The sequence below is a fragment of the Marmota marmota genome, unplaced genomic scaffold, assembly GCF_001458135.2.
Source record: "Marmota marmota marmota unplaced genomic scaffold, marMar, whole genome shotgun sequence".
NCBI lineage: Eukaryota > Metazoa > Chordata > Mammalia > Rodentia > Sciuridae > Marmota > Marmota marmota.
Window position 1 is genome coordinate 22,329,562 of NW_026000221.1, and position 22,836 is coordinate 22,352,397.

Below are 22,836 nucleotides of genomic sequence, written 5' to 3' on the forward strand. Positions count from 1 at the left end.
TTCACTCATGAGGAATTAAGAGAGGTCCTCCCTCCTACTTCCGCGCTTGATTATTAGAGCAGATCTGGGCCATGGGGGAGAAGGGCTTAGCAGAATATTAAAAGCATCATCTCAGGAACCTGACTAAGTGAATCCCAGCACAGCACTTTCAAGCTGGGTGTCCTTGGGCCGGATACTTAACTTAGCTGTGCCTGGAGTGCCTGTCCCTAAAATAGGCATGAAGTAGTACCCACCTTATCAGGTTGTAGTGAGGATGAAGCGGGTGGTGCTTTTTGAAGCACTTAGAATGGTGTCTGGTCTGTAGGAGGTAGAAAAAGGATAAAGGTATTGATCTAAAGTGGAGTGTGTTATTAGGAAACTTGACATATGATAACATCAGGCCAGAAGCTTTTGACTGTTGAAAATATAGTTTGTCACTCCAGTACCCAAGAGGTTGGGGACACCACTGGGGTGGACAAGACACAAAGGGACCTACTGAGGTCAGTCAGGAGGCAGAGGGAGAGGAGGTCAACAGGTACAAAACGGTTGTTTTGGTTTTGCCCAGAGGGGGAGAGGCAGAGGAAGCTGGCATAGGGTTGGCCAGTTGGAATTATTTGAGTGGACTTTGTTCTGGCTCCTAGTTCTGGGTGGTTTGGGCAGGAGGATACTGGCCCAGGTTATGAGACCATAATAAAGGAGGTGGCTGGGGTGTGGACCCAAGGAGCAGTAGTTCCTCAAAGATCAGCAAGACCTCACCCGCCAAGGCATTAGAGACAGAAAATAAATCTACGGTTAACACAGGGGTTCAGCAAAATGGACCACAGCACACACCTGTGCCACTTTATGGACAGAGAAACTGAGACTCCGAGAAATGTCTTCTCCCAAGTTCACCTGGGAAGCCTTGCGCTGGTCTGTTTCTGGCTCTTGAATCCAGAACCTGTGCTCTGGACATCAGTGCCTTGGCAACCGAGGCCCCGTCTGGGTATTATCTTCTCTCTGGCTAGGTGACACTTAGGAGGACTGGCAATGAGGGTAAGGCAGAGTAAGAGAAGACCCAAATTTGGGGTTGAACATTCCTTTTTGTTGGTTACCCCAGCAAATGCCATCCCGTTTCCACCTAGGAAGTTCCTATAGGCTGCTTCCGAATCCTGTTTGCCCATCTGTCCAGTGGGCTTATGGACACTCACCTGGTGAAGCTCTTTTGAGGAATAATGTAAAGCAGCTGGAAGGCACATCGGGTACACAGAAAGTGCTCAGTATGTGCACATCCCACATGACCCAAGAGATGCCTGCTGTTGTCACAATCTTGTTTATGCCTCCCACCCTGTCTGCCCATATTTCCATCTGGGGCTCTCTGGCTTCTACCCACTTTATCTGGGTTGAAGGTGGTCACTGAGGTAACAGAGGCCATGTCCTCAGATATCTGCTCAGACTTCGCCCTCCTTCAGCTCCTCTTCCCACCCTCCTCCATCCACCTCCCCTGTGGGTGCTCCCAACCTCAGCTGAAGCTGCCTCTGAGCCCCGTTCTCCGCTCCTGCTCTCCTCTCGCCCTGGCCCCTGCAGTGAGCCACACACATCCATGGTGTGCACCCTCACCTCCAGGGGGACCATCCCCCGCCCCTCACCCACCTCCTTCCAGTCCAGAGGTGCCCTGGTCCTGTGACCTCTTGCCAGGACATCTCACTGACGTCCCCAGTGACCCTGCCTGATACAGAGCCATGTTCACATGCCTGCCCTTCAGTCTTCTTCTCCCTCCACAGCCCCCATAAACTGATCTTGGCAGCTACCAAATCCTCCATCAAAATCCCTCATGTTATGCACCTCCATGTTTCTTTATGATTTTTTTCTCCTAAATATATAAAAAAGGTATCTATCTTCAGTACAAAAATCTGGCTCTACACCAAAAAAAAAAAGAAAAAAAAAAGCAACCTGCACAGTCTGTATCCACAGACATCTCACTGAATAATAAGCTTCCTAGAAGGACGTCTCGGTGTTATTGGTAATAATTAGTCACATGTCATAAGGAAAAAAGCATGGGCTTCACTCTTTATACCAGGAGGCGTGGAATGGCTTTGTATCATGGTTTCCAGGGCTGTTAGTTATTCATCTTGATTGTAAGAAAACTCATGATCTTAACATTTTAAAAAATGCTAAGTTAAGGCACTGTAAGTCGGGGACTGAGTATCCTTGCCTCCAGAATGTCCATCCTGGTGTGGTGTCCAGTGATTTGCAACAACAACAACAAAACAGCCCAAGTGCCCACAGTATGGAACTGGCTATTGGTGCTATTGTAAGTGGATTTCCCATAAAAACTTTCCATTAATTCTTCTTCTGGTAGAACACATCTGAATTATTCTTTTCTTTTCTGGCCACACGCTTTGCGGGGAATGTTGCCATATTGTCTGTATCCGAAGAGGAGCATCCTGGGACAGGAGGATAGTAACCATGTCCTGTGATGGGTGCTCTCAGAAACTGAGGTCATTGAGGACAGACAAGACAGGACTTCAGGGTGGCCATGGTGGGGTGTCTGAAATCCACCTGCCTCAGGAAGGAAGATCAGGTTAGTTCACTCTGGTCCCGAAGCAGGTGGAACCGAGTCAGGCGAGGAAGCCGAAGGGAGACGAGGAGCACAGGTGTCAAGAATGGAGGGAATGGAGCAGCAGGAACCTGACACCCAGTCTCTCTCTCTCTTTATAAATGGCCCTTCTTAGAGCTCATAGTACATTCTAGAAGCTTATTGTGTCCTTCATTCCAAAATTATTCCTGATGTTTGTTTGTCCAATAAATGAAACCTAATCCCTTAGCCTGGCATTCAAGGCCCTCCCTGTCATGCACCTGTTCATTCCAGAGTCATCTCCCCCTGCACCTGGACTCCCTCTGTACCCACAGCCCACTCACCAGTGTCCAGCCAGAGCCTGCATTTTTCTATCTCTGAACCTCTGCGCTGTCTCTTATTTCAGCTTTCCCCCCTCATTCCATCTTCCCTCATTCTTGTCTCCTCTCTGCAAGTCCCAGCTCCATGGGATCAGAAGGCCTGGCTCCCTCTTCTCCCTCCTGCAGCCCCTCCCTGGTCCCCCACCAGGACGTGGCCTCTTTCTCCCGGGCTTCAGGTCAAGTGTATCTGTGGCTCCTTCTCCCCCAAGGTCAGCCCTCCTGAGAACAGGGCCCCCACTTGTTCGTCCCCTCAACCAGTATGCAGCTCAGCACCTCTGGATGCATGCTCCCAGAAGCTTCTAAGAGGGAAACCAAGGCCTTGTTCGTTCCCAGAAGCTCTCCTTATTCCGTTGACTTTTGACTGGATGTGTTTATATTTCAATTCTAAGTCCTTCACTGAATCCTTTTACTTAGGTTGCACATTTCCTCCTCCTTATTTCACATTGTCCTGAGGCCTAGAGGGCATAGATGACTTTTTCACGTACCTAGAATGTGGCCAACCCCACCTGGAACCCATTTCTGGCCTTTCCCCTCTAATGTCCTCATTTGCTCCCCATGTCCAGCAGGACACCCATCCTCGCCCCCCGTGGTGGACACGGTGCACGGCAAAGTCCTGGGGAAGTACGTCAGCCTGGAAGGATCTGCGCAGCCCGTGGCCGTCTTCCTGGGCGTCCCCTTTGCCAAGCCCCCTCTTGGGCCCCTGAGATTTGCTCCACCGCAGCCAGCAGAGCCCTGGAGATCTGTGAAGAACACCACCTCCTTCCCTCCTATGTAAGTGGTGGCCTGTCCCAGGGGGGTTTGTCCCTCGGTGCTGCAGGAGGGGGTGGAGGCCATCCTGGGCTTGGCTCTGCTTTCTCCTGGAATCTTCTAGAACACTGCAGAGCCCTGAGGCCTCCTGGACCTCTCAGGGGTTTCTAGAGCCCTTTACGCAACACAAGGTTCTTGAGTATTCTGTGCCACCCTTGTTCTCAGTTCTTAGAATCCACTTGTGAACAAAAGATCCTCCCTTTGTGAAGCTTGCATTTGAGGACAGAGAGGCAGCTAATACACAATATGCAAAGTGGAAAAAAAAAGATGTATCATGGGATATATTAGCATATGATCAGTGCTTTGTAAAAGGAGCTGTTGAGCCAGTGAGGGAGGTGTGAAGTTTTATTTCTTCTTGGTTTGGTTGAGGTGTGGGGTGGTGGAGGTGTGTGTGTGTGTGGGGGGGTGCAGGTGATTCCAGGCTGCATGAACCTGACATGTCCTCAACTCCCAGGTGAGTCTAGACACCTAGTCACGACAGAGTAGTGGTTGGTGTGCCCAGGCACTCTGGCCACCTGGGCACAGATGCCCAGAGCACTTCAGAGCCCCTTGGGTATCAGTTCTGACATTATTCATCTCCTTAGCCAAGCATTTCCATGGGTGACCAGGTTCCCTCTTCTGGGCACTTTCTTCCATTATCTTTCTTTATAAAATAATATGTGCTGTTTTTAACTCCCTAGTTGCAAGGATGTTACACACACTTTCCAGATTAGTTAGGAAACACAGAGAAGCAAAGGCAGAAATAGTAAGTTCACGTATAGTTTCACCAGCCAGAGAGACTTGCTCCTACTTGTGTTCCCATTCTGTCTCCGACTCTATACTTCCTCCCTTGGAAATGGATCACACATGCATGGTAGGAATGACAACTTGCTCATGGACCATAAAGATCATTTTGTGCCTTCAAGTATCCCAGCCTGACATTCAACAGCTGCATAAAATTTGGTCTTGAAAAGTAATTGATTTAACTAACATTTTTTGGGGTTTAGTAAGTTGGTTTTGTTGTTCTTGACATTATAAACAACACCACAAGGAATATGTTGTAACTAAATCATTACATGCATTCCTGGATATTTTAGGATAAGTACCAAGAAGTGTCATTTCTGAGTCATACATAGCATCTGCACATTTTTGTAATCCCCCCACCCTGAAATATTCCAACTGTGTCCACTCCTTACCCTGACATATGAAAACCTTCATTCAGCAGACTCTTGCCAATGTCTGGGTTTATTAAAAGAATGCTTTTGGGCACTTAGGTAAACAAAAGAATAACATATAATAACAATGATGAATATAATGTTGGTCTTTATTTTACATTTATCTAGATATTAGATATTTTACATTTATCTAGATATCTCTCTTTTGACATTTGAATTTCAATCTTTGCAAATCCTATGTCCATTGCTTTTGGATATCCAGTAAAAATTCCTGAGGACATAAATCTGGAAGTTGCTTTTGCTAGTTCCACTCTGCCAGTTGATGGCTAAGTCCTCCTGACACCTGAGGGTCTTCTCATGGGGGTGGGTAGCATCACCTGCCTTCGGATCTATTGAGACTGGGAGATGTTGCTTATTACATACTTGGAAATATAAGTCCTACCTAGAGTGGATATGCCTGGCTATGTGACCTTGGGCAGGTTGTGTAACCTCCCTGTGACTCAAATTTCTCTTCTGTCAAATAGGCACAATGATAAAAGCCACACCCTAGGGCTGACTGGAGGCTTCAAGTAGTTAATAGATCAGAAGGACTCCAGTCAGTGCCTGGCCTCTGGGAGAACTCAGCAAATGTCACCCACTCCATTCTATGCTGGATCTTAGAGATCTCTTCACAGGGCAGCCACAGTGACTGTCTGGGGTAGGTAGATGACAGAATGTTAGAACGCCAGGGTTGCAGGATCCTTAGAGAAAGCACTCCACTCATTTAGACCCGGCAGGTAGGGACCCAGAGCAGGATAGGAATTCACCAAAGGTCACAGAGCACATCAGTGGCTGAAGCAGAGACCAGAATATCCTATAGCCTCCAGGAAGAGGAAAAGTCCCAGGTCCCTGTCACTCTACATGATCTGGGGAGACTCAAGGGAGTCCCCAGTCAGCTTCTCACCCACTCCAGTGTCTCAAGTCCAGTGATAGCAGCTCCAGTTAGAAGTTTAAACCTTCAGTGCAAGGGCCCAGGTGACGCCTCCCACCTCCATTTTGCTGAGTCTCTGAGCCCTTCTTCCTTCCCTTCCCAGGTGCTCCCAAGATGCAGTGGGGGGGCAGGTCCTCTCAGAGCTCTTTACCAACAGAAAGGAGAACATTCCCTTCAGGTTCTCCGAAGACTGCCTCTACCTGAATATTTACACTCCTGCCGACTTGACCAAGAAAAGCAGGCTGCCGGTGAGTTGGGCCCCATTTGTCAAGATTTGTGAGGGCCAGCGTCCTGGAGCCACTAGGGCAGACAGGAAGGGGTGAGGGCAGCTTGGGTGACAGGCACCACAGGTCATGAGAGCCAGGGGTCCTGAGCTTCCTTTACCACAGGAAAGACAAGGGGTCATTTCCTTGGTTTCCCCTGGCGACCTCAGCATCTGTGGGGAGACTGCAGTACGTCAGGAATGCACATATTAATCTCTTCATGTTTTCTCATGCCAACAGAAGGTCGAGAATGGCCACTCTTAGTTACTAGATCAAGAATGTGAACCCCAGGGCAGAAAAGACATAATTTCAAATAAGTTAGAGAAAAATCAAACAACCCAACCTTCCTCTTCAGGTAGAGTAACTGAGGCCCAGGTGGGGGAAGGGAGGTCACATAGAAGGGTGACAGGACAAGAGCTCGGGGCTTCTCGTCTGTAAACTAGTGTCCCTGAGCACAGACTAGGAAGGGGAGCATGTGCTTCACCTCTCTGCAGCACGCCACCTGTGCCCACTTCCACTGTCCCCTGAGAGAGGTGTGGGAAGCCCTTTCCTTGCCTTTGGCCAAACATCTGGAAGGCTCTTATAGCTCACTCCCTTCCTGATTGCTTTGGCACAGGCTGATGCCCATGAGTCAGCATTTCCCCAACAAAGGAAGGGCCAGGGATGGGGCCGCCTGCCAGGTGAAGGCTGGTGGGTAGGGAGGACCCGCTGGAAAACGAGCCACACCTGGGGTAACGGAAGAGCATCTGCACTCATCCAGTCCCCCAGAACCCCCTGGCACGGTTCCGAGGAGTGATGGAGGAGGTTCACACTTGGGCATGAAAGTTGGTCCGACATGTCCCCACAGGAGGTTGGGACAGTGGTTCCCTTGTTCGTTTGTTCGTTCGTTCATTCATTCATTCATTCTTCTTTTATGGACACGGAGCCCCCATATACAGAGTTACACTTGGGGGTTAGGGAAAAGGAGGGACATGGAGCCATGACCACACAGCCCCGCCTTCGAGGGTCTTGCCATCTGCTCTGCACTGTAACTTCTCCATGGCACCACTGCCAGTCAGTCCCTGGGGTCAGCCTTCACTCTCGGGTGAACTTGACTCCGCCCAGGCCCTGGAGGCAGGAGACCCTGCAGCCATGGACGCTGGTCTGGGTTTAGATCCTGGGTCTGCCTTTGCCTGGCTGAGAGTCTTGGGCAAGTTCTCAACCTCCTCAGCCTCTGCTTCCTCTAGAGGGAAGAATCCCCGTGTGAGTGTCTAATGATGACAGTCGGCTTCATCTCAGGGCTGGCTGAGTGCGTAGAGCGAGCCCTCCTGAAACTTGAGTCAGAGCTGCCCCGGACCTTCCTCCTCAGCATGTGGACTCTGGGACCCCTGGGTCAGGTTCAAGTCATGCTTGTGCCACTTATTAGCTGCAGGGTCTCAAGCAGGTTCAGTGACCCAGCTTTCCTGTCAATAGCACAACATTAGCACTTCCTGCATGGGTAAGTTAGTTCTAGGGCTTAGAACTGTTTCTCTTGCACAGTTCACGTTACATGCACCTGTTTCTTGTTAGGGACGTTATGACAGCATTACTTTATCCACTCTCATTTCTTCTCTGTTATGTGAGCTCTTTAAGTTCAAGAACCGTGAATTAAGATCCACTCTTATCTTTAAGTCTTATCATAGTCACTGGCCCATGGTGGATTCTCAGATAGTGTTAGTGGAATAATTAAAAGCTTCCCAGAGGAAGTGGATGTGAGTAGGCTTAGGAGGTTGGGGTGCATTTGAGGGTGCAGAAGAGGCAGAGGGAGTCACATCAGGAAGCTGCACTGTTGGGGCTGCAGGTGATTCCTGAAATGACCATTCCTGCCTTGATAAGTTTACTATCCCCAGCCCAAGTCGGGCTTTGCCAGTGGGGCAGGTGGCTGAGAGACCAAAGGAGGCCCCCAGAGATGGGAGGTGAAATATAAGGTTTATTGAAAAACACTTACTGGGAAGGTCCTGCCCTAATTCCTAGCATGTGTGAGAGCAAGTCAGTATCCTTCTAGAAAGTCCAGTGGCAATGGATCTGACTGATAGCACAGCTTTTCACAGGGCTTACTTTGCTTCTCTAGAAGGGAGCGTCTCTTCCAGTGATGGCTGGCTGGACAAGGGCTTACCTCTCCACGGTGCTCCATTCTTCCCCAGTCACCCCAGGGAGGGGGCTCTGCAGGTTAAGTTACAGAACAAGTTAGTTGAGCTTTGTTCTGTTGTATGACCAGCATCCCAAGGAACTTGGCGTGCATGCAAGAAAGCAGCTTTCCACAGATAACACTCACCTGCCCTGATTCCTAGCATGTGCGAGCGCCAGTCAGTACCTTATCTAGGCATCTGCCACAGGCCTGCTCTCACTGTTCCCTGGACTTGGCTGGGTTCTGGGAAAAAAAGTGGGCATTTTAAGTACATGATGTTTGGCTCTTCTCCTTGACTTCTGGTGACCCAGAAGTTTAATTCTCCACTAAAAAGTTAACGGAGACAATGCTGAAATACAAGTGCTGCCCATGGTTATGTGAAGCTGGTCAAATTATCCAGGTGTGGAGAACATGGGGGCGTTGGGGACAACACAGCATCCTTGCCTTGTCCTGTTGACATTTTTTTTTTTTTTTAGTGCCTTAGGAGGGACATGGCACACAGATCTGGAGATAAAGGCAGGTGCATTGGGTGAAGCAGTGGCCCAATTTGCAACTTTGCTGGGTTCTGAAGGAAGTGGGTAATGGCCTTCACGGGTCCCAGCCAAGATGTAGGTGACCAAACCAGACACCCTCTGAGGTCCTTCCCACTTCTGTTTCCCGTAACGTGTGTGGCTGCACTGTTTTTTCCCCAGGTGATGGTCTGGATCCACGGAGGTGGTCTGGTGGTGGGTGGGGCATCCACCTATGATGGACTGCCCCTCTCTGCCCTTGAAAACGTGGTGGTGGTGACCATCCAGTACCGCCTGGGCATCTGGGGGTTCTTCAGGTAAGGCGCTGGACTCTCCTCTCTGCACAGTAGCCCCTGCAATGGTGTGCTTTCTGTTAATATAATAAAATACGGGAGGCTGAAAAAATATAAAGAAAATAAATTTATTCAGCTCAGATCAAGATGGGTGGTTTCATCAGATGGGCCTCAGGTGTGGGACCCTGGGCTCCGCAACATGGAGGGGAAACAGAAAGGGAATCCACAGAAGAGGTGGGAAGGAAGCCAGAGAGAAGGGAAATGAGACAGCCATCATCTTTTTTTAACAGCTCCCTCTCACCAGAACTGACCAGGTTTCCATGAGCTTTACGAGCTGTACCCCAATGACCTGGTCACTTTCCACTCGGCTGCATCTGTTAAGGGCTCTCACACCTCTTAATACATCACACCAGGGACCAAGGTTGTGGTCTGAGAGGTGACCCACATCCAAACCCTTGCAGTCACCAAAGTGAAGATACCAGAACAGCTCTAGTCATGTCAGCACCATAGCCTCCTCACTAGGTCCTTCATAATGCACCCCAGTCCCTCCTTCTCACTCCCCAGCTTCTCGGCAGCCACTGTCTACTTGCTTCCAAGTGTTTGCTTGTGCCGTGCCCTCTTCCTGCCCCAATTCTATTTTTTTTTAATTTGAGAGAGAGAGAGAGAGAAAGAGAGAGAGAGAGAATTTTTTTTAATATTTTTTTTTTTTTTTAGTTTTTGGCGGACACAACATCTTTGTTTGTATGTGGTGCTGAGGATCGAACCCTGGCCGCACGCATGCCAGGCGAGCGCACTACCGCTTGAGCCACATCCCCAGCCCCTGCCCCAATTCTATTGACCCTGCAAGACCCAGCCCACGCATCAGCCCCTCTGAAATGCTCACCCCTTCCCCGGGCAGCACACCCCCGGGACACTTCAGTCTGCAGGTTGGAAAGAAGAGCAGGCAGGGCCGCAGAGGACTCGGTGATTGCGTGTGGTACACAGGCTCACCCTCACCCCCTTTTGCTTCCTGGCCACCAAAAATCAAGCCCTTTCACAGCTCCTGCTGCGCCCCCTCATCCTTGGAACCCAGGTGCCACCTTAGCTGCCTCCCCTGCCGCCCTAGCTCTGCACAGGGCACCTCCACTTCACAGAGACAGACTGCTGTGCCCTTGACCCCGACTCCCCCCCCCCCCCGCCCAGCACGCCGCCTCCGTCTGCCCTCNTCATATTCATAAACCTGTGACTCGGACGTGGTGGCCGCTCCACAGTGGCCAGAGATCACAAGAGGCACAGGGTGAGTCTCGCCCTGCCTCTGTTGAGGGCTCCCAGGTCACTGATGGTGACAGAGATGTCCCCTCCAAGGCCCCCAGCGCCCTCTCTAGTGCCTCTCACTCTAGCTACACTCACACTTTGGTGCCCTTGGCCCTGGGGCCTTCGCACCTGCTGCTTCTCCTTCCCGGAATTTCCTTCTTTGGACATTTACAAGAAAGACCTGTGCTCCTTTCATGCTGGTCTGTACCCAATGCCACTGCCCCACAGAGGCCTTCCCTGGTGCTGAGATCTGAACCCCGCCCCCCTGCCCCACCCTGCCTCTGTCATTTCCTGTCATTACCTCAGATCACCTTCACTCATGAACATTGTGTTCTCTTTTCATCTGTTTGTCTGTGCTCTGGAGTGTGAGCTGAGTGTAGTCAGGTTTTGCCTGTTTGGTTCCTGGGGATGCTCTGACTCTTAAACCAGTGTAGGGCGCATAGTAGGTGCTTACTCAGCACGTCATTGCTGGAAGAATGAATGAAGACTCCATGCAGAGCAATGCTGCAGGGATGACAGTCAGGTGGTGACTACTGAGTCCCCAGCTCATCTCTCTGTCCTGAGAGCTCTGACATGACATCTGGGTCCCCACCCCACCCTGTTCTCTTGCAGCACTGGGGATGAGCACAGCCCAGGGAACTGGGGTCACCTGGACCAGGTGGCTGCTCTGCGCTGGGTCCAGGACAACATTGCCAACTTTGGAGGAAACCCAGGCTCTGTGACCATCTTTGGAGAGTCAGCAGGAGGACAAAGTGTCTCTGTTCTTGTGAGTGCTTCTGCCCCTGCCCACCCTGGAACTCTTGGAGACTAGCAGATCTAGCCACAGGCTCCTTTGGTTGCAAGACTGGATTCAGGGGTGACTCTGCTCACTGCCTGGCTTCAGATGGTGGGGAGTCAGGCCCCAGACCCTCTTGGCCTCCAGGAAGCTCAGAGCTGGCTGTATGTCCTGGGGCCAGCAGCATCTCCGGCTGGGTCTGTAATAGTGACCGTCCTGTTCCTCTCAGCCTGAGTTATCCATCCCCTTTCCAATCACTTGAACCCCAGGACTCAGCTCACTTCTGTTGGGAAGTAGGGGTGGGTATAAATTACAAGAAGAGGCGAGGACAGGAGTTGTGTGGAGGGACCTTGTTGGGCTCCAGGCCAGACCTACACACTGAGGGGACTTGTTAGGCAAGAGTCAGCGGGCTTCCTCTGAGTTTTTCTGATATCTTGCCCAAGAGATAGGGCAGAATTCCCTGGGACTGAATGTGATTGATCTGGGGGAGATGGTTGAGAGGAAACCACGGCCCAACCCTCCCTGGTCTCTAGAAAACTCAGAGCTCAGCTTTTGTCCCAGGGTCAGAAGCATCTCCAGGTCAACCTGTAACTGTGCCCTTCTTCCTCCTCTCATTCGATTGGGTTCTCTTTCTTTTTCTCTTTCCTAATCATTTTAGCACCAGGACTCCCCTCACTTCTTTGTGGGGTGGGCATAAATTTCACTCAGAACAGGTGAAGTATGAGTTTGGTAAAGGTTTATTGTTTGGCTCCAAGGCAGAGCCACATGTTGAGGAGACCTGATCACCACGAGCAAGAGGGGGCATTGTCTCCATGGTGGCTGGTGTATGCCCAACGGGGAGGGCAGAATTCCCTGGGATTGAGGGAGGTGGGTAAGAGGATCAGAGGTAGAAAGTGGAGACGGGAGAGATGGCACATGGGATGTGAGTAGAGATACAACCCGGGGATGGAGGATGTCTGGCTTGAGTTGGGGAAGAGGCTGGGTGGACACGGAAGCTACAGGAGGTTCAGGAACCAAAGAAACCTTCCTGCCACATCACAGTTGAGCAGTGTCAGCCCAACAACTGCAGTTTTCCAACATATATTGGCTTCATAGTTGAATACTCAGAGGAAAATGTCTATATATTTCTTAAAGTAAAGAAAAAGCAACAATATACATAAACCCAAAGAAAATAGTCTATAAACTTACTATCCTGGGACAGTTACTGTTCACATTTTGACATGTAGTTCTCTAGTTTTTTAACCCCAATTTTTTTTATCTCTTTCTATCCCTGTCTCTTTCTTTCTTTCATTTATCAACTCTCCCTTTCCATCATCTATCATTGTTGCTTTTTACCTACAAATTTTCCCATAATGCTACAGTGTAACATTAAGATTTCTCTTAATATTATGTACTTTTACAGAGTATTATATTTAATTAATAATTTAATGATTGTATAGTATTCCAAGGTAAGAATAAAAATTATGCATTCACCTGCTTTCATCATAGTAGAACATACTTTAGGTTATTTCCATTTGTTATGATGATAAACAGTGTGGACATTCTTAGAAATGTTTATGATCTTTCACAATCATTTATTTTTCAGATAAATTCTGAGTAACAGAAATGCCCAAAGGGAATTTGTGGGTAGGAAGGCCCTGCTGTCTTCCAGGAGTTTTGATAGTCATGGTGAGCCTGGCCACACACGTCCTGCTCTGTGCCTGTCTGCTGCAGAGATTGTCTTAGGAAAGCTGGCCCCAGGGTGAGCCTGGGTAGCAGGCTGGGGTAGGTGAGGAGTGTTCCCTCATCCCCAGACTCTCCAGGTGAACGGTCAGGGCAGAGGAGCAGGCTGAAGGAGCCTAAAAGAGCGAGTGACTTGTTGACCCTGTGAGCATGAACCTCCTCCTCTCCACTCTCCTGCCAGGTGCTGTCTCCTCTGGCCAAGAACCTCTTCCACAGGGCCATCTCAGAGAGTGGCGTGGCCCTCACTGCTGCCTTGTTCAGGAAGGACATCAAGCCCGTGGCTGAGGTAGGTCTCATCCTGGACAGCGCCTGGACTCGTCCTCTGCTCCCTTAGAATCCCTGGGGAACTTTCCAGGGGTGTTCATCAGAAACACTCTGAGCATCCATGAAGTGATGGTTGAGCAGGAAGGCCTTCTTTAGAGGTCAGAGTTCAATCACCTTCCACATTTTCTGAAGATTCTTCATGGGTATTTCCTTCTCTGGGGTTCCTGCAATCACACATGAGCAACCCATGGGGCGAATTTCAGCATGTCACATGTATTAACTCTTCTTAGTAGATTACTGTAATCCTTACCATCATTTATTGGTGGGGGAAATGAGGCACGAAGAGATTGAATGGCCATGTAGCACGTCAAGGGAGGAGGTGAATTTGACAGTGGAATTCTGGATTTCAAATTCCTAACCCCCCAACCAAACAGCCTCTTTTGAGGCATTCAACTTTGAGAAACTTGTGCCCAATTTATTTAGTTATTTATTCATTTTTGTGGTGCTGGGAGTGGACATTGTGTTCATTTTAGTAGTGATGAGTAGGTAGATATGGAGACATTATGTAACAGGCTTATACCACTATTCCAATTATTAATAGAGGTAACACTGCAGGGAGCCCCGAACCCACACCTGCTGCTCCAAAGCATTTTGGCTGCCCGTTACTTCCTTAAAGAAGTTGACAGTGGCATAGAACACCTCTGTCAACCTGTGGGAGGGAGGCACACTGCTCTTTAACCCTATTCTTGCCTCTCTCTCTTAGAAAGTTGCTATTACCGCTGGGTGTAAAACCACCACGTCTGCAGTCATGGTTCACTGCTTGCGCCAGAAGACAGAGGAGGAGCTCTTGGAGACCACGCTGAAAATGGTAGGTGCCTCCATTCCAGTGGCCCCCTCCTCATGTGCTTGGCCCTGGGCTTCACTGGTTGAGCTATTGTTCTCTTGCCCAGGGTCAACCACCTGGACAGTGAGACATATCTCAGCAGCAGTGTCAGCCACCTCATCCAAATTCAGAAATTGATTTTTTTTCCCATTTTTATTATGAAACACCTCCAAATGTCAAAAATGTCCAACAATAATAGGATGAAAATTGCATAATGTCCCTCAGGCCTTTCAACACTTAATATTCTGCCATTCTTCTTTTTACAAGGATTTTAAGAAGTGAAATATTTCATATAGCCACAAGTAACTGCCATCCTGAATTTTAGGGATGAGAATAGTAACTGAAAAAAAAATGTTTAGAATGATGTCATCATTTGTCTTGGTTGAATTAGAAATTTCATAAATTAGAACACAGTAGTAGACCCGTTTTCTTGGTTAGGTGAGACTCTGCCTCAGTTAGGATTCCAGAATAGCTCATCCATTCATCCATCATCTATTCTTCCACCCACTTCACTAAAATCCTTTCATTAACCTAGCGTCAATCCCTCCATAGCTTTTTATTTGGGTGTTGTCAAACTTTTCAGCCAACATATATCTATTCATCATCCAGTCCTCCAAAAGCAATCTGCTGAATTTTGTTCATTTTCTCATATTCCCATCCAGTTCAACTATAGTGCTTATGTTGACCAGCACCTTCCATCCATCTAACCATCCAACCATCCATCCACCCTCCTGCCCAAAGCATATGGAGAGTTGGTATCAGGAGAGGTGATACAGATATAAATTGACACAGTACCTGCTCAAAAAGAACCCTTGAAGGAGAAACACAGCCATATATTTAGTGGGGAAAGTGTGGTGGAAGGACAGAGAGGGGAAACAGTCATTGTAGCTAACAGGAGTTCTCAGGGAGAGTGACATTTGAGGACTGATGGATGATCATGGCAGTCTGTAATCACAGAGAAGCTCTGCAGGACACATATTCAGATAAAAGTGTGTGTAGGGCCAATGGGAACTATTCCCTTAGTTAGGGGAGTTATGACTGTGAGCTCAGGCATGACCTGAGCCCCTGGCCTGTCCATTTGGACTCTGGACATTAGAAGGTACTTCTGGACCCATGGGGCAGGCTACACTGGTTGAGCCTGTATGTCTGTGAACTGAGTCCAATGTGGACCCAGGGCTTGGGTGCTGATCCATCAGGCTCAAATGAGGTAACCAAACTTGTTTCAAGAATTAAGGTAAAGCTGTTGTCTAATACCTGGAAAGAGGCAAATGGTCCAGCCATTTTTAGTTCAGCACAAAGCACAAGCTAGTATGGGAATTGCTAGTGACCTCAGGAAAACCCAGAGAACTTCAGATCCGAGGGCTTGTTTCTGAGATCGTCAGAGTCCTTGTAGAAACGCTTCCATGATTATCTGCTACCCATAGTGTATGCACACACACACACACACATACACACACACCCTCATCCCTTTCTGGGGGGGCTGCAACCCATAATGGAGAGTGTAACTTTTCAATTGCTGAATGTTGGTGAACACAGCAAAGACAAATATAGGTTGGCATGAGTTTGTTTGAATTAAGATTTTTATCATGCAGGATTAGAAAACCTACTTCAAAATCCTTTGGTGGGGAGGGGGGAAATATATATATATATATATATANTGTGTCCCCTGGGCCAAGCTTCCCCCTCGTGTTTACATCTCCTGCTTCCCAAATGGCCCTGTGGGAGGAGTCAGCACTACCCTTCCACTCTCAGGAGGCAGACATAACAGGATAGGGGCAGAGGCGGCTTCACCGAGGAGGACCTATCTCTGGGAGGCCATGGGTTTGATCAGCTGTGCAGGGAGGGATGTGTTGATGGTGGTCCAAATTAGGGTTAAAAAATAAATTAGAAAATAGGGGCAGAAAGGTCTGGGGTTTGAGAGTAAACAGGTCAGGTTCAGAAGATGGCTTGATGAGCAGGTGACCTTGGAGTCAAGCTCTGCATGAGGGAAGAAAGCCAGCTGTCAGAGAAACTGGAGAAGGAGTGTTCCTGGCAGAGGGAACAGCAATTGCAGAGGCCCAAGAGGCCCTGTGTGTGGAGGGGAGGCCGTGGGTGAAGGGAGCAGGCTCGAGGCTAAGGAGGTTATGGAGGTGGGGATGGGATGGTCCCTGGAAGGACTTGATTGGCAGGAGTTGGGAGGGGCTCAGAGGGCTCGAACAGAGCAGTGATCTTAGATTTTACAAAGGTCTATTTAATTACGAAAGGACCAGGACAGGCACAGGGAGACCAGCTGGGAGGCCAATATGCTACAACTACCCAGGCAAGGAATCCAGGTGGCTTAGGCCAGAGCCAGGGCAGTGGGGTGGCGAGAAGTGTTTGAGTCTGGAACAGCAACAGGACTTGCAAATGGATAGTGAGGTGTGAGAGGAGCGGAGTGAAGGAGGCCCCTGAGTTCTCTGAACCAGGCCTGACAATCAGTGCACACGGCCCCCACAGGGCAGCGCTAGGATCCACTGTGTGCACAGGGACAATTCCTATTGTCCTAGTGATGCTGATGCTACTCGCCCCCTCCCGGATGCTGCCCTTCTGTCTATCTTCTGGATTTCTCTCCTGTTCTGTCTCTTCTTTCCCTTCCCACTTCCACGTCCCATGGTCTCAGCTGATTTGCCCTCCAGACCCAAGTGAGAAGATGTCACCCTCTTTCTCAGCAGCCTGACCTTGCTTACAAAACAACTCCACCGACTCCCCTTGAGCTGGTTCTTCCAAACACACCTGAGTGCCAGGGAAGTGCCAGATATTGTGCACAAGAAAACTTGTTTCTCAGCACAACCACATGTCTTTGAGGCTCCTGGAATTAGCCCTGCAGGTGACACTTAGGGTCCTTAGGTTATGCCCTTCCTGCTGTTTGAAATCCCCATCCTTTTCTTCACTGGTCAAGAGTGTTGGCTCCCAGAACCCATGCAGATGGCAGCCTGGTCCATATGACCTGCAGGAATCCTCCTTCAGATGAGTTGCTCCTCTCACTGGCTTCCTGGGACAACCTTCTGGAATCCCATAGCCTTCCTAAGGTAGCAGTAGTTGCACCCAGATCCTGCTCTCTGCGGTCAGCTATTGAAGGAGGTTTAGCTCTTACCTTTTATTTCCCACAAACTGGGAATCAAGTCTCAATGTAGTACCTTGAATGGTGAGGTCAAAACCTCCTTAAAGCTCAGCATTTACGTAAGACAGCTCATGTTTAACAATAAATAGAAGTATGCAGTTGGCCTTCATTAGTCATGAATTCTGTGTTTGTGAATTCATTTACTTGCTAAAATGTACTTGTAACCAACAAATCAACACCAGTGGCCTAATCCTGGCCATTTGCAACATACATACGCACACCGCAGTGAGAAGTTTGAGTCCCGTGATGCCCTTGTTCCCCTCCAAGGTCAAACAAGGAAATACTCTCCTTGCATCATCTCTCTTTGGGACAAATGTCCCTTTTGTGACCTATGTGTTGCCACATCTTTTGCAATATTTGCTTTTGTTGGTTATTTTTCTGTTTATAATGACTCAAGCATAGAGGAGAAATGCTGACTAGAGTTCTTAAGCCTAGGAGCCTGGGCTATGCCTTGGGAGAAGATGCATGTGATAGATGGTGCTCTTGGCTGTGAGTTCATTGGTAATGAGTCAGCAGTCGGTCCATCCAGAGAGAGAATGGAGATGTGCCTCTGTGTAGGTTAGGCCACTCTCAAAAGTGCTAATATGGGGCTGGGGTTGCAGCTCAGTGATAGAGCGCTTGCCTAGAATGCATGAGGCACTGGGTTCGATTCTCAGCACTGCATAGAAATGAATAAATAAAAAATAAAGGTCCATCAACAACTAAAAAACTAAAAAAGTGCTAATATGACATTGATAGTATACGATGCGGCTGTGGAAAAGATGGCAAAGCAGCTGTATTGTATTTGTGCATTCATCAGATATTGAATTTTGAAAAAGCACAGTGGATAGCAGAGTTTTGAGACAGAAGCTAGAGAAATTTGCAGTTACATTATGCAGAGTCTAGAAAACATTAAGCATTCCTCGGCTGGTGTCTTATTATAAATAAATAGTACAACTAATTCCTTGTAAGAAAGTATATGTGGATGTTTTGCAAAAAAAAAAATCTCTATTACATAAAGGTCTTTAAATAGAAACCTACAATAAGACGAGGGTGATGAAAATTTTATGATCAGAGACTCCTAAGAACTTCACTCTGGGACAGTCCCTGGAATTGTTCCATATTCACTAATTGAGCCTTTACTGAATTTTTCAGATATAACTACTATGAACCAGAATCAAATTTCTGCATGTATAAAATCCAGCATATACCACCAAATCTCCCCTGTTAAATTCTTTTTTGTGTCTCACAGACTTTTGGTTGTTAGGACCCTGAGATTCTGTGGTCACTTCTCATAGCCTTGAGGGTCTAGTGCTGGCCCAGCACCCACATAGGCAGAGAAACGCAGGCACTACCTGGACAGGATAATAACACACATTGTGCCTGTCTCCCCTAGAGCTATCCTTTCCTCCCCACTGTGGTTGACGGAGTGTTGCTGCCCAAGACACCTGAAGAGATTTTGGCTGAAAAGAATTTCAACACTGTCCCCTACATGGTGGGAATCAACAAGCAAGAGTTTGGCTGGATCATTCCGATGGTGAGGGCATGCAGGCCCCTGAGACAGATGCACCCCCATACAGGCTCACCGGCTTCCCTCCCTCTCGGCTCCCATTGGCTTCTCCATCCCCTTCCCCTCTCTGACCCACCCAGGGAAGTTATGCCCATTAGCCCCCGTTGACATTTTCTTGGAAACATTTTCCAGGATGGTAATACTGTCTGCCAGGTGGTGTAGCCCCTGGGAACCCCTCTCCTCAAACAATTATTGATTGTTTTTCCATTAAAGAGTCCTAAAGTGATCAGGCAAGGAGGTGCTGTAGAGATAATATTGGTGCATATGGAAAGCCATTCTAGGAAGGGGAGGAAGCTGTGGGGTTCAGGAGAGTTAGACCTGGGGTGCAATAGCTTTCATCTTGGACATGGACCCATGGGGCCCAACGATGCCCACAGTCAGACTGAGTCTCCTCATAGAAAGACTCAGAAGGAGTTGCTTCTCCTTGAGCTGAAACAGACTTACATATATCAACGGGCTATTACTGACTCACAGCAAGAACCAAAGCTGGACCTAGTCAAATAGGACAGGTTTAATCAGCAATAGGATCACAATAGCAAAAAGATCAAGCATGACCTGAACTCAGATCCCTGAAGGCAAAGGCTGGAGACATCTCAACGCTGGGAGTGCTCGAGGAGGTGTGGCTGACCATGCAGTTCTTGATCCTCGCTCACCTGCAGGAGAAGCAGCCTTCCCTTCATGAGACAAAGCAGAGGTGTTAACTGAAGTTAGGTCTTTATCCTCCCACCAGGGCTGGCAAGGAGATCAAGCGTTATCTCCCTCCCCCAGGCACCCTGGCACACGCATAGAAATCCAGCAACTCGTGAGGCTGAAGCAGGAGGATCACAAGTTCAAGGCCAGCCTCACTCACTTAGTGAGACTCTGCCTCAAAATAAAAAATAAAAAGGACGGAGGAGGTAGTTTAGTGGTAGAGCGCCCCGGGCTTAATCCTTGGCACTGCCCCCAAATAAATAAATAAATAAATGAGCAAAAGGAGTCATCTCCCTAAATGTCTACGTTTCAAACATTTTCTTAAAACATTGTTTTCATGGCTCTCAGATCCTTGAGGGAACAGTTTGTGGTGTGAGACTTACATCCCAAAGGAAAGGAGAAAGTATCCATAATGGCAAGCTTTCTACAGTAACTGCTCTCAGAAGGTTCAGGGGCCTGTGTGCCCGTCACCAGGTTTGGGCTGGAGAAAACCATGTGCTTTCAGAGGCAGGCATTTGGGGGAACTCGGGTCCTCCTGGGTCATGCTCTTAAGCCACTAGAAGCCAGGCTAAAGTTGGGTGGAGTCTCTGAGCGCAGAGGTTGACAGAGGTGTTAACGCAGAGAGTTCTGCTGTTCTCACTTCAGAGAATTTTAGAGGTGATGTCAAGGACCTGGACTTTGTCTTCCTTGGTCACTGAATCTGTGGAGTATGGTCTGGGCCTGGTCATAAGCCCTCTGCTTCAACACTACCCTGGTCTTTCCTTGCTACTTGGATGGCCACTGTGTCCCCTGGACTGATGAGTATAGTTATTTAAGACTTTCTCTTTCTACTCCTTGAGTTTCTGTATATATGTCCATTTGTTTGATTGTTTTTAAAGAAAATCTCATGAAAGACCCATGAATATCACAAGTCAACAAAGAGCCTTCGTTCTGCATTGTTGGTTGGTCCATTGTTTGATTCTTTCTGATAATTCCTGATGATTCACAAATGATTAATCATTTTTTTTTTCTTCAGATGATGGGCTACCCTCTCTCTGAAGGCAAACTGGACCAGCAGATGGCCACAGCGCTCTTGTGGAAGTCCTATCCCCTTGTTGTAAGACTCTAGGGAATCATGGGACTCTGTTGAGAAACAAGGGGATGGGCACTTGCCCCAAATTACAGACCGATTCAATGGCAGAAGAAAGCCAAGGAGCTGGGCTTCCAACCCCCTGTTTCTGCCCTTGCCTCCTCCCACCCCAGGAGGCTTGCATAGGGTGGGAGGTTCACATGGACGGAGCCTTCTGAACTGGCTGGGCAGCTGCGGTGCTCACCAGATGGGGGTCTCTCTTGCTTGGTGATTTCAGAACCTCTCTGAGGAACTGACTCCAGTGGCCACTGAGAAGTATTTAGGAGGGACAGATGACCCTGTCAGAAAGAAAGACCTGTTCCTGGATTTGATTGCTGATGTAATATTTGGTATCCCATCTGTGACTGTGGCTCGTGGCCACAGAGGTGAGTCCCAGAGGTTGGATGGGAAGAGGACCAACCCACCAGCTTCAGCATAGACATATGTGGAAACTGCTGAAGGTCAGCACAGAACCTGGGGTGGGTCTGTCTGATTCTCCACATGGGTAGTGTCCACTAGCAGCAGACTCAGAAGAGGATCCAAATGCAGGTAGTTGATGTGGGAGCTGAACCCAGCAAACACCAGATGAGGAACTGAGGCAGGAAAGAGATGGAAGCCATCGATCGTGCACTGCCACACACGTATCCACTGTGCACAAGTGGGGCTGGGCAGCTCCCAACACAGACTCATCAGGATTGTCCTGTCTGTGGGAAGAGGAATCTGGGTGTTTTCTACCCATACCCACTTGTGGTTGAAGGCTGCTCCACGGTTTACTTCTGTGTGGTGCTTTGAGCTGCTGCAAACATGGGCAGAGTCGTTTCTAAAGGTGGGAGAAAAACCTGAGCAAAGAGCTATAGATTCTGGAAGAGGAAGTCAGGGTGGCCTGCCCAGAAATGGGACATGAGTGAGGCACACACAGCCTCTGCTACAGAGCCCCTTCCCTGGGGTTTGATGCGGGGTGGGCAAGGGTGGGAGGATGGGTCTTGGAAGATTTTCAAGATCAGAGCTTGTTTGGAGCTAGGGTGTGACTAGCAGAGGTGAGGTCACAGTATGATTCAGGTATAGGTCAGGAAGGTGTTCAGGAGCAAAAGGGCGGAAGAAGGGGACAGTAGGAAGAGCAGGGGTTAGAGGTGGTGATTTTCAATGTCTGTGCTGGCTTTTGTCTATCGTGGTGTGTGTCTGAGGGCCCGGCTGGGGTCCATCATGGGGCCTCCCAAAATTGATCCGAGGTTGTGTGTGGGGTGTGAGGTTAGGGATATGTGAGCTCAGTCTAGTGGGGGGTATCCACTTTTGGTTGACCACTTTCACTCTTTCCCTCTCTGCAGTTGCAATTATCTGAGAGCAACTGCAAGTAAGAAGGAAAAGAAGGGTGAAGAGAGTATAGGGGGGAGAGAGAGAGAGAGAGAGAGAGAGAACATTCATAGAATTTTTAAAAATTGTAACAACAAAATATATTTGTATAAATTTATGGGGTAAATTATGTGGCCCTACAATTCATGAATACAATATAGAATAATTACATAACTTGATTAACATACATATCCTCAAATTCTTAACACTTTTTATACTGAGAAGATGTGAAATTTCCTCTCTTAGCAATTTTGAAATGGATAGTACTTTATTATCAACTACATTGGTCACACTGTACAATAGAACTCAAAAAAGAGTTTTCCTGACATTTTTGTACCCTTTCCCATCATTTCCCTCTTCCCTTCACCAACCTATATAACTTCCCTTTTTCTCTTTGCATTTATGAGTTCAATTGTTTTAGATTTCACATGAGTGATAAAATGTGATTTTTGTCTTTCCGTGTCTGATGTTTCATTTCATGTTATCCAATCTTACCCACGTTGTCACAAATTATAGGATTTCTTCTTTTTAAGGCTAATTGCATGTATAATATCACATTTTCCTTATCCATTCCTTGGTTGATGGACACTTGGGTTGATTCTTTAACTTGACTATTGTGACTAGTTCTGCAGTGAATTTTGGGGTGCAGACAACTATTCAACACACTGATTTTAAGTATTTTGAGTAAATATTCAATAGTGGGATTGCTGGATCATATGGCAATTGAATCTTTCATTCTACAAGGAGGCTGCTTTCATTTTACCATCTCGCCACCAGTGTAGAAGTTTTCCTTTTCTCTTCATTCTTGCGAGCACTTGCTATTGTTTTCATTCTTTGATAAGAGCCATTCTGAGCAGTGTGAGCCGCTATCTCACTGTGATTTCAATTTGCATTTTTGCAGTCAGTGGTGACATTGAGCATTTGCAGATGTGTTGTCCGTTTCTATAGGGACATAGCGTCCATTTTGAGAAATGCCTATTTGGATCCCTTATCATTTTTTTTAACTGG

General features: G+C 48.1%; 1 protein-coding gene across 2 annotated transcripts in view; it reads left to right on the top strand.

The window, feature by feature from the left end:
* LOC107144859 (liver carboxylesterase 1-like) overlaps positions 1-22,836 on the top strand; it is a 31,323-nt gene that overhangs the window by 442 nt on the left and 8,045 nt on the right. The window contains exons 2-10 of one of the 2 annotated variants that reach the window (XM_048792166.1): positions 3,480-3,684; positions 5,948-6,092; positions 8,946-9,079; positions 10,961-11,114; positions 13,027-13,131; positions 13,873-13,977; positions 18,507-18,647; positions 20,386-20,466; positions 20,717-20,864. In XM_048792166.1, the coding sequence (XP_048648123.1) occupies positions 3,480-3,684; positions 5,948-6,092; positions 8,946-9,079; positions 10,961-11,114; positions 13,027-13,131; positions 13,873-13,977; positions 18,507-18,647; positions 20,386-20,466; positions 20,717-20,864 (1,218 nt within the window). Of the gene's footprint in view, positions 1-3,476; positions 3,685-5,947; positions 6,093-8,945; positions 9,080-10,960; positions 11,115-13,026; positions 13,132-13,872; positions 13,978-18,506; positions 18,648-20,385; positions 20,467-20,716; positions 20,865-22,836 lie in introns of both variants that reach the window. The other variant, XM_048792165.1, reaches the window with a different exon arrangement.